General features: G+C 35.7%; 1 protein-coding gene across 3 annotated transcripts; it reads left to right on the plus strand.

Moving 5' to 3' along the window:
- The first annotated feature begins 138 nt into the window (after positions 1–138).
- Positions 139–15,388, plus strand: dnajc16 (DnaJ (Hsp40) homolog, subfamily C, member 16). 3 transcript variants are annotated; one of them, XM_077730559.1, is made up of 16 exons: positions 139–357; positions 1,792–1,916; positions 1,990–2,173; positions 2,245–2,311; positions 3,438–3,744; positions 4,895–5,079; positions 6,435–6,539; positions 6,620–6,778; positions 7,601–7,731; positions 7,817–8,006; positions 9,032–9,211; positions 9,290–9,366; positions 10,464–10,544; positions 10,623–10,697; positions 11,737–11,907; positions 13,241–15,388. In XM_077730559.1, exons 3-16 carry the CDS (start codon positions 2,001–2,003, stop codon positions 13,671–13,673), a joined length of 2,334 nt encoding a protein of 777 aa, XP_077586685.1. In that variant the 5' UTR covers positions 139–357; positions 1,792–1,916; positions 1,990–2,000; the 3' UTR covers positions 13,674–15,388. The 3 variants fall into 3 exon arrangements, with proteins under 3 accessions (XP_077586685.1, XP_077586664.1, XP_077586674.1); XM_077730538.1 differs by lacking the exons at positions 139–357; positions 1,792–1,916; positions 1,990–2,173 and having other exon boundaries at positions 2,250–2,311; XM_077730548.1 differs by lacking the exons at positions 139–357; positions 1,792–1,916; positions 1,990–2,173 and having other exon boundaries at positions 2,250–2,311; positions 11,749–11,907.
- Positions 15,389–17,498: the final 2,110 nt, after the last annotated feature.

Consider the following 17,498-nt stretch of genomic DNA (forward strand, 5'->3'; position numbering starts at 1 on the left):
GAGAACACCCATACTATTTCAGTGCATCTTCTTTTTGGCCGATAAAAATGCCACTTCCTTGTTTATATCCTTCTGGCTTGTGATTGGCCAACTTGGGGGAATTGATGAAAATGGGTGTCCTTGATTGGTTAAGACTGTGAACGCTCGTTGCCGTTCGGGAAGCAGAGCATCACATCTGTTCTAAAGTACATACAAACAAATAAAGTATTTTCACTTATTGCTGGGTTGTAAAATTACATTTTTACCCAGAATCAGTTAGGAAGGAGTCATCGTCGTCGTCCATCTCCATCAAGTCCGTGACGAACATCGACACCTGCCGTAAAAATGTGGGGTAGTGCCGGTTGATTACTGCTTCAGGTACCATGATTTAAATCTACAGCTCATTTCTGCCTTAAAACGCCATAACAATCAAATATCTGTTCATTTACTCACGAATAGAATCATGGCATGTCACGTCATTTGGGATCGAATAGGATGAGATATAGTCTCTATAAAATGTATTTTTTTCTGCTATCAGCATGTGGCCATTGCCAATTCGTATAATATCATAAAATAATATCTTGCAATGTCATTTCAAAATGTGTAATGCGTGTCTGTAACAGCAGAAAAACACATTTTAAGCTTGCTGTCCTACTTTTTATCCTCGGTTTCATTTAAAAAATGATTATATTTGCAAAACTATGGATGTTTTTCGAGAGGAACAGCTTTTGTTTTTAGTGATAATCCATTTGATGGTGACATAATGTATGTATTGCCTCATATTTGGCGATACGAGTCAGATGACGATTCACAGGTGACAGATAAACAAACAAGCCTCCATTCGGCCAAAAAAATCCATTATCAAGCTAAAAGAGCATCCACATTTACGACAATATGCGAGTAATCACGAAGGTTGTTGGATAGCGATCACACTGCATCAGCAATTTCTTAAGCATCCTTCTAGGTCTGCATTCTGGGGTAAAGGTCAGTTCTATCTTCCAGTAGACAGGACTCGGTGACATGTTAGGGTTAGGGTAAGGGTAAGGGGTAAGGGGTAAGGGGTAAGGGGTAAGGGGTAAGGGGTAAGGGGTAAGGGGTAAGGGGTAAGGGGTAAGGGGTAAGGGGTAAGGGGTAAGGGGTAAGGGGTAAGGGGTAAGGGGTAAGGGGTAAGGGGTAAGGGGTAAGGGGTAAGGGGTAAGGGGTAAGGGGTAAGGGGTAAGGGGTAAGGGGTAAGGGGTAAGGGGTAAGGGGTAAGGGGTAAGGGGTAAGGGGTAAGGGGTAAGGGGTAAGGGGTAAGGGGTAAGGGGTAAGGGGTAAGGGGTAAGGGGTAAGGGGTAAGGGGTAAGGGGTAAGGGGTAAGGGGTAAGGGGTAAGGGGTAAGGGGTAAGGGGTAAGGGGTAAGGGGTAAGGGGTAAGGGGTAAGGGGTAAGGGGTAAGGGGTAAGGGGTAAGGGGTAAGGGGTAAGGGGTAAGGGGTAAGGGGTAAGGGGTAAGGGGTAAGGGGTAAGGGGTAAGGGGTAAGGGGTAAGGGGTAAGGGGTAAGGGGTAAGGGGTAAGGGGTAAGGGGTAAGGGGTAAGGGGTAAGGGGTAAGGGGTAAGGGGTAAGGGGTTAGGGTTTAGGGTTAGGGTTAGGGTTAGGGTGTGTTTAAATACAAAAAAACATTATGAACAAGAGAATAACATAAGAACATAAATAAATGTTGTTCAGTTGTCTGCACGTACTAAAACACTGCGCCCCTAGCGGATAATACAAGAAATCCAAATTTAAAAGAAAATGTCTATATTTTAATTACAATGCAGCTTTCTTCCTCAGGCCGTACCAAACCACCAGACGGACCGGATACGTCCCACGGGCCGTATGTTTGACACCGCTGGCTTAGAGGGAACGTTGCCCTTGATGCAGTCATCATTTCTTTGAGTTGCAAATACGGCTTATATGTGAGAAAATATGGTAGTGATTAATCAGATAATCTACTTTTTCAACATCTTCACCATGTATTCTTGTGTTTAGGTAACAGTTTAATGACAGAGTTGAAGATGTCTCTGCCACTAGCTGTCATGGTGGTCCTCTCTGCTCTGGAGTTAGCAGCGACTCATGGTGGAGTGGAGATGGACCCTTACAAAACTTTGGGTCTCACTCGAGCTGCAAGCCAAATGGAGATTAAGAAAGTGTACAAACGTCTGGCTAGAGAATGGTCAGTGATTTTAGAACACTCATGACACAGGCTTTTTAGCCACCATGTAATAATAGTACGTTCTTTTTAAGGCATCCTGACAAAAACAAAAATCCCGGAGCTGAGGATATGTTCATCAGGATTACCAAATCGTACGAGGTAAACAGACAAATGCTGAAAAGTAGGTATAGTAATCCCTCAAATATCGCGATATATATAATATCAGTGGCGGTCCGTGAATTTTCTAGAGACACCTTCAGCTATGTCTTAATCAATCCAACCCTATTGCAACTACAGCTGTGACACATAAAACATCACCAATAATAACCTCAAATTATATATATATATATATATATATATATATATTTTATTTTTTAATTTATTTTATTTTTTAAATAATTAATAGCAGAAAAAAATGTGAAGTGGAGTCGCGATAATCGAGGGAAAACTGTACACACTTATTTTGGGGGTAAATCCGAAAGTAATGATGAATATTAGTTTGAAGAAATATTTTGCAACCCTCCACCGAAGCGGGATTAGACATAAACATTTAGTTATATTATGCTTATATTTTGGTGGCTGTTTTAATAATTGTTTTTAATTGTTTGAAGATTTTAAGCTAAGGGAATATCCGTTGTAAAGAAGGATTTATGAAGTGTTGTAAAATACAGTGTTCCCTGGCTTATCGCGGTTAATGGGGACCGGGACCCCCCGCAATTAGTGCATTTCCGCGAAGTAGGCGTGGCCCTTCTAAAATGCTTAAAGAAATGTGTAACACGTGCACAAAAGCACCACCAAGCAAAAACATCATAGTAGTCCGTATGGAGGATCTTCTGCAGTTTTTTTGCCGCATAAGAAACATTGTTATTGGGAGTTGTGAACATTGTTTTTTTTGGGCGGTGAAGATACGCCTGTAAACAGCCATGACGTCATCAATGCCATTCCTGAACTCTCACCATGTTATTGACCATTTCTTTGATGCAATTACTAATTCTTATTGAATATTTTGTTTCCATCTCTTGTAAAATGATGTAATTTATAATTTTAACTTTATATCTTTATATTTTTTATTTATTTTTCCTGAAAAAAATCTGCGAAGCTCTGAGTCCGCGATAGCTGAAGCGCGAAGTAGCGAGGGAACACTGTATATTATGCTTATATTTTGGTAGCTGTTGTAATAATTGTTTTTAATTGTTTGAAGATTCTAAACTAAGGGAATATCTGTAGTAAATAACGATTTATGAAGTGTTGTAAAAGATAACCAATACATCTCTCCACTCTCTAGATTCTATCCAGCGGAGAAAAACGGGCCAACTACGACCGTTATGGACAGACGGATGACGCTTTCCCGTACGGAGGCCCGCGGCGCGACAACTTTAACTTTGAAGAGTTCTTCTTCCCGTTCAACAGCAGGACTCAGCGCGACTTTAGCGATAGCAAACACTCGCTCGGCTTTAATCAGTACGTGATCGACGTGGTACCCGACAGTTTCAAGAGACCCTACTTGATCAAGATTACTTCCGACTGGTGTTTCAACTGCATCCACATCGAGCCGGTGTGGAAAGAGGTGGTTCAGGAAATGGAAGCGCTAGGTATGGATTTTAAAAACAATTGAAAAGAAAGCTTTATTTATCTTTGCCAAAAACAACAAAGTTTTTAATTTTCGATCATTAACTGACACGTTTCCAGCATTCATTCTTTATAATTTTTTGTGTTTGGAGGAGAGTAGGTATATCTTTTAAATCCATTCACACAGGGAATCATTTTTACATTCATTTTCTGAACCGCTTTACCGTCATTAGGGTTGCAGGGGGTGTTGGAGCCCTTCTCAGCTGACTAAGGGTCAAAGCTAGGGGACACCCTTAATCGGTGGCCAGCCAATCGCAGGGCACAAGGAGATGGACAACCAATCATAGCTAGGGGCAATTTAGAGTGTCCAATCAGCCTATCATGCATGTTTTTGGAATGTGGGAGGAAACCGGAGTACCCGGAGAAAACCCACGCAGGCCTGGGGGAGAACATGCAAACTCCACACAGGTGGACATGACCTGGATTCGAACTTAGGACCCAAGAGCTGTGAGGCCGACACGCTAACCACTAATCTGGCATATTTCATTTTTTTGCATAATAGACCAATGTAATTATTGAATAAGCAAAACAAGTGTGTTGTAAACATTTAAAGCACAAGAATATGTTCTGGTTCTTTAAAGAAGTTGAGTAAATTTACATAATTTACGCAAAAGCTATTAACCAGCTCTTGCTATTTTTTTATTTTTTTGTCTACCACCCGTGTCAAAGTGGCGGTCCGGGGGCCAAATCTGGCCCGCCGCATCATTTTGTGTGGCCCGGGAAAGTAAATATTGAGTGCCAACTTTCTTTTTTAGGATCAAATTTAAATTAAGAGTATAGATGTATATTAAATTCATCATTTTCCCCCTTTTAAATCAATAATTGTAATATTTTAATCATTTTTTTCAGTTTTTAGTTCAAAAATAATTTTCTAAAATCTAAAAATATAGTTAAAAAAAGCTAAAATAAATATTGTTTTAGATCCATAAAAAAACAGAATATTCCGGGATTTTGAATCATTTGTAAATAAAAAAAATCTAAATATTATATCTTAAATGGTCCGGCCCACATAAAATCGAGTTGACGCTAACGCATTAGCATCCTATACTCTTGCAGAGGTCTAATGCTAACCCCTGTCTTCAGAACCTATTGACTTTCATATCATCTTTTTAGGTGTTGGAATCGGCGTGGTGGACGTCGGCTACGAGAGACGATTAGCCAATCACCTGGGCGCTCATAGTACTCCGTCCATACTCGGAGTTGTCAATGGCAAAGTGACTTTCTTCCATTACGCGGTGGCAAAGGAGCATCTGATGCTATTCGTGGAGGACCTTCTTCCCCAAAGACTGGTTGAGAAGGTAAATAGCTAATTTCCAACATAATGCTAGTGCAGAAGAAAATGTACAGTAATCCCTCGATTATCGCGGTTTCACTGCATCATGTTTTTTTTTTCTCGGAGCAATTTTTTTTGTTAATATTTTTATTTTATTTTATTCTATATAAGGTCATAAAATGTGAAAATCCACGCTAAAACTCGCAAGTGGAAGCTACTCCGCTGTCCTCCACTTGCTACTATAACTCAGCACAAAAGTAAAAAAAATCTAATAAAAAAATAAATAAATGAATAAAAATAAATAATAAATAATTAAATACAAACATTATAATAAATAAATAGGAAATATAAATAAATAGAAAATATAGATAAATAGAAAATATAAATAAATAGAAAATATAAATAAATAGAAAATATAAATAAATAGAACATATAAATAAATAGAAAATATAAATAAATAGAAAATATAAATAAATAGAAAATATAAATAAATAGAAAATATAAATAAATAGAAAATATAGATAAATAGAAAATATAAATAAATAGAAAATATAAATAAATAGAAAATATAAATAAATAGAAAATATAAATAAATAGAAAATATAAATATGTAGAAAATATAAATAAATAGAAAATATAAATAAATAGAAAATATAAATAAATAGAAAATATAAATAAATAGAAAATATAAATAAATAGAAAATATAAATAAATAGAAAATATAAATAAATAGAAAATATAAATAAATAGAAAATATAGATCAATAGAAAATATAAATAAATAGAAAATATAAATAAATAAACAAATAGAAAAATATGAATAAATAAATAGACAAATAAAGAAATAGAAAGGTAAAAATAAATACATTGAAAAATATAAATAGATAGGAAAATAAATAGAAAAATGTAAATAATCATGCAAAAATTAAAATAAATCAATAAATCAATAGAAAAATAAAAATAAACAAATCAATTAAAAATATATATAAATTATGCATGCATGAACATATATGAATCTATATATGTGCTTATATGTGTATATGTATTTATATTTCGACAACACACTTATTTATATATTTTCTAATGTATTTATTTATTAACTTACTTATTACCTATCTAAAATGCCTTTTCTATTTCTGCATCCTCAGTCTTGCTACTGTGACAACCAAATTTCCCAAATACGGGATGAATAAAGTTATCAAATCTAATCCAATATAAATATATATTTAAAAAAGATAAACACATAGGTGTGGGCCTGCTTCACGGTTTTTCATTTATCGCGGCCATCTTTGTTCTACATTAACCACGATAATCGAGAAATTACTGTGCATCCCTAATAACCTAAAACCCAGTATACCCAAAACCTATTTTTTCTTATTAGGTGAACGACAAGAACAACCAGCAATTCTTGAATAGTTGGCATGAAGTCAACAAGCCACACGTTCTGCTGTTTGACCAAGTGCCTGTCGTCCCGTTATTATATAAAGTGGGCCTAACATCGATTTTTCCAATTACGTTTCCCACTCTAACATCTTTAATTGTTTCCCTCTTTGTCCTTTTTCATAGCTGACAGCTTTCGCCTACAAAGACTACATTCAGTTTGGCTACGTAGACCAGGGCCTCGCCGAAACCAGCAACCTCCAAAGGCAGTTTAATATCAACAGTTACGCCCCGACCATGCTGGTTTTCAAAGAGAACACGGACAACCCGGCTGACATCATACAGGTAAATCATTCACATCTGTCAATCTCAGTCAATTGCTCCCCTTATTAATGATGGCGATTCCCCTTATTAAGCGATTAAGGAACATACAAATGCAACATGGTACATATTTACTCACATAGGGCGCACTTAAAAGTCTACCATTTTTTGTTAAGTGGATGGGGCGCCCAATCAGTCAGTGCGCCTTTTGTACGCACTAAATTCAAGGTTTAGGTAGATGTCGTTGTGTGATGCTGTCGACTTGACTGATTGGGTACATTGCTTGTTGACGCGCTATATTTATATAGTGAAAAGGGGATCTCAAGCTTAAGGTATGACAAGATTAGCAGTTGACAATGGCGTTTTCGTCTTCCACCAGTGACCAAGACGATCCGGATTAGAGCCGAAATGGGTAAAACGAGATCAGTTTTACAAAAAACATACTTTGAAAAAATCCCCAACAAAAGTTTACACCACAGGTATCAAAGTGGCGGTCCAAGGGCCAAATTTGGCCCGCCACATCATTTTGTGCGGCCCGAGAAAGTAAATGATGAGTGCCGACTTTCTGTTTTAGGATCAAATTCAAATGAAGAGTATCGATTTATATTAAATTTCCTAATTTTCCCCCTTTTAAATCAATAATTGTACTTTTTTAATCCATTTTTTTGTGTTTTTAGTTCAAAAATAATTTTGTAAAATCTAAAAAAATATATTAAAAAAAAAGCTAAAATAAACATTGTTTTAGATCTATAAAATAAATATTCAGGGCTTTTAATCCAGTTCTTTTAATCCATTTATTTAAAAAAAAAGCAATGAATACAATACAATTGTCAATGTTCTCTGCAGACCAAAGGAATGAAAAAGCAGATTATCGACGAGTTCATGTCCAACAATAAATTCCTGCTGGCGCCAAGACTGGTCAATCAAAAACTCTTTGACGAGCTCTGTCCCGTAAAGCAGTTCCACAGAAGAAGGAAGTAAGCAAATCGTCCCTTTTCCCATGCCATCAAATTCGATAAATCTCACTATCCACTATTTTTTTCCCCCCCGACTACACACCAGATATTGCGTGCTGCTAATTACCGGTGACGACGAGAGCTTTTCTTCAGGGAACCGCGCCTTTTTGTCTCTGGCCTCCAGCAACACCAGGGAAGTCGTGAGATTTGCATATGTTTACCAACAACTACAGCAACCGCTATGTAGCATCCTGAGAACCGGCAAAGAGAGCTCGCAGGATTGGCTGCCACCTCGGGTATGTTAGTCCAATCACATCCATATCTGTCAACCTCGGCCAATTACCCTTATTAAGCGATAATAAACCGTACAAATGAAACGCAGGACATATTTACTATGGTACCTTGACATACAAGTGCCCTGACATATGAGCAATTTGAGATACGAGTAAAAAAATAGCAAATATTTGTCTTGAGATACGAGTAAAAGTTTGAGCAAATATTTATCTTGAGATACGAGACACATTTTGAGCAAATATTTATCTTGAGATACAAGTGAAAGTTTTGAGCAAATATTTATCTTGAGATACAAGATTTTGAGCAAATATTTATTTTGAGATACGAGACAATTTTTGAGCAAATATTTATCTTGAGATACGAGTAAAATTTTGAGCAAAGTTTTATCTTGAGATACGAACAAAATTTTGAGCAAATATTTATCTTGAGATACGAGACAAATTTTGAGCAAATATTTATCTTGAGATTCGAGGAAAATTTTGAGCAAATATTAATCTTGAGATACGAGACAAATTTTAAGTGAATATTTATCTTGAGATTCGAGCAAAATTTTGAGCAAATATTTGTCTTGAGAAACGAGAAAAATTTTGAGCAAATGTTTATCTTGAGATACGAGACAAATTTTGAGTGAATATTTGTCTTGAGATACGAGACAAATTTTGAGGAAAAATGTATCTTGAGATACAAGACAAATTTTGAGCAAATATTTATCTTGAGATACGAGTCAAATTTTGAGCAAATATTTATCATGAGATACGAGACACATTATGAGCAAATATTTATCATGAGATACGAGACACATTATGAGCAAATATTTAACTTGAGATACGAGTCAAATTTTGATATACGAGCAGACGGCGGACACGAGAGGTAGTTTAGTGTAAGGTTAGATTAAATGTATTTTTGAGTGTTTCTGCATCGTAATCCAAGTTCATTTAAATGTGTTTATGTTATGTTACGAGCGCGTTGCCATGCAAAAAGTCTCCCCTCGGGCGGGATTTGCTGACGGTGAGTGTGATTTACACAGGTGGTGATCCTAGAGAGGCGAAATTCTGCCGGGCAAGCCTTTTTCAAGCCAGTGACCACTTGGAACGGCAGTGAAGATGATAAGCAGCGCCTGGTGGAAGAGTTGGAGCGACTCCAAAAGGACCCGTCAATCCTCATCCATGACGCAGTGTTACCGGAGCTTAATAACGAGTTTGCATCTGTATGACCTTAAATTTGAGAAGTTGAAATTCGACTGAAATATCCATTAATAATTTTTTTTCTGTTTTTCTGTCTGTAGATGTTTGTTATCCAATGGATCTACGCATTTTATGGTTACCTCTCCGAAGTCATGGATGACATTCTGCATAATAACTGGTGGGTAAAATTAGCCTTTATGAATTGATCACAAATATTGGAATTTATTATTCATGGAGTCAATTTTGATTGGACTGCTGTCGTCAATGGCATCAAAACATTGAATTGAATGTTTTAATTGTCATTATACAAGTATAATGATATTTAAAGTTTCACCACAAAGTGCACAAACAACAACAACAAACAAATAATTAATAGCTAAGAATAATAAATGAATCATATTTTATAATAGTCAGCATAATAAGTAGTCAAAAACATAAATAAGTAGGGAAGTGCACAAATAACCAGCAAACAACAGAAACATAAATAATCAATAAATAATATTAAATGAGTAATCAATGTCATTAGTATTCAACAACAAAAAGTGCTCAAATAACAACAAACAAACAAATATATCATGAATCAATAATAAAAACAAATATGCCATCAATTCGGTGAATAAATATTCACAAATATGTCGTCAATCAATAATAAGTAATACATAAATAGTTTCAAATAATGCATCAATCAATAATAAGTATAAAAAATAAATGGTCACAACTATGTCATCAATCAAAAATAAGTATTAAATATATAGTCACAATTATGACATCAATCAATAATAACAATAATATTTATCAATAAATAAGTAGTCAGCATAATAAGAAGTCAACAACAAAAATAAGTAGGGATTTTCACAAATACCTAGACCAAACAAATAATAAATAACAATGAATAATAACTGTAACAGTATTGAATAGTAATAAATAAATAAGAAGTCAGCATAATAAGTAGTTAACAACATATATAAAGTGCATATTAAGCAACAACAAACAAACAAGTGAACAGAAAAATAACCAATAAAAGCACTCAATGCTAACCTTTCCATTTGAGAAAAAAAATCTACTATGTTAATGAGTTATGAATTATCCACAGTTATGAACCAATACTTCCACTACTCAAACTAAATTTGCACAATAAAGCAAAAATGCCCAGCTAAAAAAGCCATTATAAACCAATGCAGGGTATCTTTATTCATCACATTGAATTGTTTTTTGTATGAAACAAAAATTGGGCTCTCAGTGCTGATTTTTTTTAAATTTTTTACTGATTTCCAGGCGTGAGATGATGCCTTTATTGTCCCTCATCTTCTTGGCCCTCTTCATCCTCTTTGGAACAGTGGTCATCCAAGCATTCAGGTGAGCTTGACTGTGCCTTAAAGCTACATAACTCATCATTTCATCTTTTTTGGGGGGGCGGCGTGGGGGTCTCTCCAGTGACTCAAGTGACGAAAACGCCCCAAAACCTAAAGCCAAAGATGGAATGAAAACAGGAAGCGGTGCCGCATCAAGGTAAATACTTTGGTTCTCTATTCAAGGCGTAAGGGGAAAAAAATACTTACATTAGCACGACACATCATCCCTTCTGTGCAATAAAGGTTGTTATAATAGTAATACATTATTGCTATTATGTTATACACTCAAAAATTGATTTCATCTAACTTTACACTAAACTTAATTCTAATTTTGTTTTAAATTTTGATACCTTTCTTCTCCCGGGTTGGATCTATTGGCTCCGCCCCCACCCTGACTTTCAGATGCAACCTATCGAGGGTTGTTTGCTTTTGTATTCCCTTCAAAATATTCCCAAAATGATGCACACAAATGTCCTTACAATAGGATGAAGCACGACCACTTGCCAACGGGAACTAGTATATACTCCTCTCTGATTGGCGAGAAAGCTCATTCGCACTGACTAACGCACATGTGTCAAAGTGGAGGCCCGGGGGCCAAATCTGGCCCACCGCATCATTTTGTGTGGCCCGGGAAAGTAAATGATGAGTGCCGACTTTCTGTTTTAGGATCAAATTGAAATGAAGAGTATAGATGTATATTACATTTCTTGATTTCACCCCTTTTAAATCAATAATTGTAATTTTATTGACAATTTTTTCTGTTTTTAGTTCAAAAATCATTTTGTAAAATCTAAAAATATATTTAAAAAAAGCTAAAATAAACATTGTTTTAGATCTATAAAAAACTGAATATTCAGGGATTTTAATCCAGTTCTTTTAAACCATTTATTTAAAAATTATCTTAATAGTATATATCTAAAATGGTCAGGCCCACTTGAAATCAAGTTGACGTTAAAGCGGCCCGCGAACCAACCGAGTCTGACACCCTTGGCCTAACGAGTCAAAAAACACTGAAAAAAAAACTCCTACACAGACATTACAAAACTTGTCTTTTATCTCAAAATAAATATTTCCTCCAAATTTTAATCGTATCTCAAATTGCTCGTACGTCAGGGCACTCTTATGTCGAGGTACCACTGTAAAGCCTTTTGAATTTTTGAACTTTTAACGTGACTTGACTTTACCTTTACATTGAGTCGGCCTCCCAGGAAGAAGTTTGTGGAGGTGACGGAGTTGACTGACATCACCTACATCAGCAACCTGGTGAAGTTGAGACCGGGTCACATGAACATCGTGCTGGTGCTCACCAATGCCTCTGAGAGTATTCTGCTCAGCAAGTTTGCCAAAGAAGTCTACTCTTTCACCGGGTAACTTCAAAATTCATCTCATTTCAAGCACTTGATCCTCATTAGCAATGTTCCCTCTAAGCTGTGCGCAATTGCGCACTACTCACATCTTCTCTGCGCAGCAGCAATCATATGGCGCGCAGTCAATCAAATCCAAACTTTTTTTTACCCCTTTCCCCATGATGGCGCCGCTTACACGGCAGCCAGTGGCAGTAGCTCTGTCCACTCTTATGTTTTCCGTGTTTTACAGCATGTTTTACATAACAAATCAGAGGGAACATTGACATACACCTGCTTATGCCATTTGTGATACTGGTGTGCCCATGGCGAGCAATGATGATGTCATCACACTGGTACTCAGTGTGCTCAGGCAGGTTGTCTTTCTGCCCAGACATACAAAAAATTAGAGGGAACATTGGTGGTACCTTTACTTACAAAATCAACTGGTTTCATAACTTGGATTTTTTGTAAGTAGACTAATATTTTATATATAATAATTCTCGAACTCATTCCGCAGTCCTCCAAGAAAAACAAAATGTGATTTATTAATGCATTAAAATGAATAAGAAGTATCCAAAAACATTTTCTATTCTAGTAGTTGAGTGCCGTTTAGAAAGCTAATGTTAGAACACATGAACCATTGCGCATAAAATCACATTGAAACAACTTTAAATGACAAATTCAAAACAATTTAGAATTAAATACAACTTGCAATATCAGTCTTGGATAACATTTTAATTTCATTTTGATTTTGTTTCATTCGCATCAGTCATTTTAAATAAAGAACAAAGTTGATATACCGTATTTTCACGACTATAAGGCGCACTTAAAAGTCTTAAATTTTCTCCAAAGTAGACAGTGCGCCTTATAATCCAGTGAGCCTTATAATCCAGTGCGCCTTATATATGGAAAAAACAGAAAACAAAAAACCACCGCTGTCGGATATTAAAAAACACAAACGCCTGAACTGAAACAATACTGTTAAAGATGCAGATGCCATCTTAGTTTACAAAATCTTCCATCATATAGCTCCTCCCCCACTGTAAGATTTTAAACCAAAAAATCCAAAACATCAACAATGGCTGGCTCTAAAAGTGTGTGCTTCATACCTGGAAGTCAATAGCAATTACCGTATTTTCGCGACTATAAGGCGCACTTAAAAGTCTTACATTTTCTCCAAAATAGACAGTGCGCCTTATAATACAGTGCGTCTTATATATGGAAAAAATGTCATTCATTGGGGGTGCGCCTTATAATGTGGTGCACCTTATAGTTGTGAAAATACGGTATGTGCATTTTTGGTTTGTTTTTTTAAGGTCAAAAAATAACATTAACAAACACCTTAATTTTCCAGGAGCCCAACACTACATTTCTCCTTCCTAAATACAGACAAACACAACGAATGGATGCGCACGTTGCTCGACGGCGTCCAGGACGCCACTCAAATCTACGGGGACGAAGACGCCATTGACCACGCCAACTACGCCGGCTACGTGCTAGCGCTCAACGGCCATAAAAAGTACTTTTGTCTCTTCAAGCCAGTCTACACCGGCGAAGACCCAGACGCCAAGATGGCAGAGGACGAAACGGTGAAAAAGTGGCGTGGGGCTCCTCGCCAGGATCCGCCGTCACGTAAATCGACCCGGTCTCGCAGCACCGGCACCCTCCAGATCCACCACAAGCTGGACCGATTAAGCTTGTGGATGGAAAGGCTAATGGAAGGCACCTTGCCTCGTTATCACATCCTCGCCTGGCCAGGACTTGACAAGATTACTCCCAAGAAGTAGGAAGTAGTAAGTCAGGTGACCATAATCGACCAATTGCTGATGACTTGTCTTTTGTTGTTGTTTTTTGAGAATGGGAGATTTGAGTGACATCGATTTTCCAATGATTCGACTACTATTAAGGTCAGTGGTGTCAAATATATGGCTCCCAAACTGGGGTTTACCATTAATAAGTTACTTAATGTTGGTTTTGAGGTATTTTAAGGTTCCTTGTTGACTCGTTTTGTTACGTTTCGGGTGTGATGTCCAAGGTGGGATGTTGGTGTAAGACCCAAATGAAGGGATGCAGTCAGGGACTTGGAATGGATCATTTTTAAGCTAGGAATTTTTAGGAAATAGCAAGAACTTGGAAATTTAATCACAAAATCAAACGTGATGGGAAGACAAGGGGGGAAGGAAGAACATGGGACAGGGGTGCTCGGACGTTTGGTCGCCGGTCAAATGGTGACAGATAGTTTACTGTTGAAACCAGTTCTCAAAATTATATTCATGAGAGAGAGTTTAATATTTAAGAGAGAGAGTTTAATATCGAAGTACTGTTGAAAACAAGAGATATTTAGATATTAAACTCTCTCTCATGAATATAATTTTGAGAGCTGGTTTCAACAGTACTAAGACATTAAACAGTACTTAGATAATAAACAGTACTTAGATATTCAACAGTACTTAGATAATAAACAGTACTTAGATATTCAACAGTACTTAGATATTCAACAGTACTTAGATATTCAACAGTACTTAGATATTCAACTCTCTCTTAGATATTAAACTCTCTTAGATCTTAAACAGTACTTAGATATGAAACAGTGCTTAGATATTAAACAGTACTTATATATTAAACAGTACTTAGATATTAAACTCTCTCTCTTAGATATTAAACTCTCATGAATATAATTTTGAGAGCTGTTTTCAACAGTAAACAACCATTTGACCGGCGACCAAAAGACCGGCGACCAAAAGACCGGCAACTAAAAGACCGGCGACCAAAAGACCGGCGACCAAAAGACCGACGACCAAACGTCCGGTCACGGGAACAGGGAGCAAGGCATGGTACACACAAAGCAGGGGAAAGCAGACAAGGCAGCCGATCCGACAATGACTAACAAAAAAACACAGGGTTTTAATAGGCAGACAATGGCTGATTACAAAATATACACTGCTGTTTAGAAGAAAATCACAGAGGAACAAAAAAAAACGCAAACAAACCAACCCGAACCCAACACATTGAAGCTGCTGATTTGGGGATTGGATTCAGACCAAATGCGAAAAATAACGCCCCGTTTTTCATTGGTTGGCAGATTTGCTCAAATTATCAAATCAATGAAGACAGTGAGGAATACTGCCCCTGCTGGTAAATGTTTACAGTAAGTTCGCAATTAATGAATAAATTAGTCCTGATATTTAATTAATGTATATTTATTGTGAATGATGCATGTTCTGTCTTTGGTCAAAATTATTTTTTGATGCGATATGACGAACTATTGTTGTGTTTGGTGATCATTTTACATTTTTTTTATTTTATGATAAAAACGGAGGCCAAATTGATTTAATTAATGTAGCAAACAAAAGCCAAAAAGTAGATTTATGTAGCACAGATAGTTTTTTTTAATTTGTTATTGTTTTTGTATTATTCTGCCACTGTGAAGTTCAAAATAATTTTTTTTTACACTTTTGCTTTATTTTAGTACACCAATATTTATTTTTTATTCATTTCCTTTTGTCGCTGGTTAATAATTTATTTAAATAAATTGGAGCTATTTAAAGTCCTGTTTTGTGGTTTTTAAAAGTGACGTTAAAAGGTTGTTTGTCTCAAGAATATATATATATATATATATATATATATATATATATATATATATATATATATATATTTTTTTTTTTTTTTTTGTTACAAATACGGCTTATATGCGAGAAAATGTGGTAGTTGTTTTTGATGGTCTTGATCCCGTCCATACTATAAAAAGTAAGTACATTTGGGATAGTCTAGTTGTGAGAATAAGACAAAAAAAGAATAATTTGAGTGTTTTATTGTGAAATTTTCCAAGAGAAAAACACTCACCAATTGCAAGTATTGCAATTCAAATTCCATACATTTAACATTAAAGTTAATCTTTCTCACAATTTCTGGTCATGTGACTTGAATTCACATAGAAATGCACATTCAAAATCAAAAACTTTATTTGCAAAGTCAAAATTCATTTCTGACGGTGAATGAAAATCGCATCATTCAAAAGTTGCTTTGCCGGCAGGTTAAGATAAAATTTTTCAATGACATTTTCTGATTGGTCCAAACATTTTTAATTAATCGGCTGCCCTCGAAAACTTCAACAAAAAAATAATAATAATAAAATGGTATAAATTAAGAAAAATGTATAAAAGGAGATATTAAAAGAATACAAATAAATATAAACGGCAATAAATAAATCACCTTTATGAATTCAAACATTTTCAAAACAAAAACCAAAAATCTGAATAAAACACAAATAAATTCACTTCCAAGTGTGGAAAAAAACTGCTATTTTGAAAAAATTGACATTGTCACCAAAACTGTGATTGGCGACCAATCATTTTTGAGCGTCAGCGACCGTTCCCTTTGCAGTTAATGGCACTGAAAATATGACTTTATTTTCCTTATATAGACAAGACCAAAGCCAAAAAAAACTTGGATGTGATCCAATTGATTCCTGTTGAAATGTACAAAATCGATACTATGATACAATTACGAACTAAGGCGACATTTTTTCAGCAAAAGTATGAATTTCTAAGATGTCAACCCAATTTTTTTATCATTTCACGATGAGCTCAGCCCAAAATTATTATACTATGATACAATTATGATCTCAGTTCTAAACTCCTACATTTTTAGACAAAAATTCTATGTAACTTCACATTTCTTCCATAAATTTGAAGATTATTGCAATTTTTGTAGATCAATTTGGCAAAAACTGCCTCTAAATAGACCAAAAAAAATTATTTTATCAATTTTAAAGTCAACATTTTTTTTAATCCAGATTTCTGGGCCGACTTCAACCAAATTTAGTCCAAAAAATGCTTAAATGCAGGTTTTAAAAAAGAAAAACAAAACAAAAAGGATGTAGTATAGTACATACTATGTGAAACTGTTTATTTCCCTAAAAAAAAAACATTTTTAAAGATAATTTCCGATGGATTTTGATTCGATACGAGAATTATGCTGGTCCGAATTCAAGTCCGCTATTTCCCCACCCTTCAAAATTTCTGGGCCGAGCTCGTTAACGTTCATATTCTGTCCAAAAACTACATTTTTCTCCGCTTGAGTCTTTGCATGATGTCACTGAGCTACAGAAAGAGGGCGCTTGAGTCTTACACAGTCGAGCGTCGTAAAAAATAAGTGGAAAAGGCAATTTGCGTTGGTGATTTTGTTTCCCTGCTACGAAGTGAGCGTCATAATTCTGCAGGCAAATACAAAACTACAAAAAGAAATGCACGATATGCCTCTCCAAAATAAAGGCCTAGTTCTAAAGGCATTAGAGTAAGCGTACATTCTGTTGACATTTAAGGTTAGAGGACTTCTAGAACCGGATCCGGCACCACTGGTGTGCTTCCATGTCATTTTCTAAGGCTACGTTCGGTCTTTGTGCGCAAATCCGATTCTTTTTGGTCGTCACCCATTTTTGTTCCATTAGAGGCTCCTAAAATTGCCCTAAAATTGAACTGAATACATAACAAAAACTAATTATGTATTTTACAAACATCATTACCGTATTTTGCGGACTATAAGTCGCCTTTTGCGACTAAACTCAAGTGCAAATTGATGTTTTGACAGTTTAAATGTTAAATATCTCGTTT

The sequence above is a fragment of the Stigmatopora nigra genome, chromosome 1, assembly GCF_051989575.1.
Source record: "Stigmatopora nigra isolate UIUO_SnigA chromosome 1, RoL_Snig_1.1, whole genome shotgun sequence".
Taxonomy (NCBI): Eukaryota; Metazoa; Chordata; class Actinopteri; order Syngnathiformes; family Syngnathidae; genus Stigmatopora; species Stigmatopora nigra.

Coding starts and splice junctions, on each gene's coding strand:
- dnajc16 (XM_077730559.1), top strand. CDS start 2,001: ATGACAGAGTTGAAGATGTCTCTGCCACTAGCTGTCATGGTGGTCCTC. Junction 5,080..6,434: donor CCCAAAGACTGGTTGAGAAG/GTAAATAGCTAA, acceptor TTTTCTTATTAG/GTGAACGACAAGAACAACCA. Junction 9,212..9,289: donor TTAATAACGAGTTTGCATCT/GTATGACCTTAA, acceptor TTCTGTCTGTAG/ATGTTTGTTATCCAATGGAT.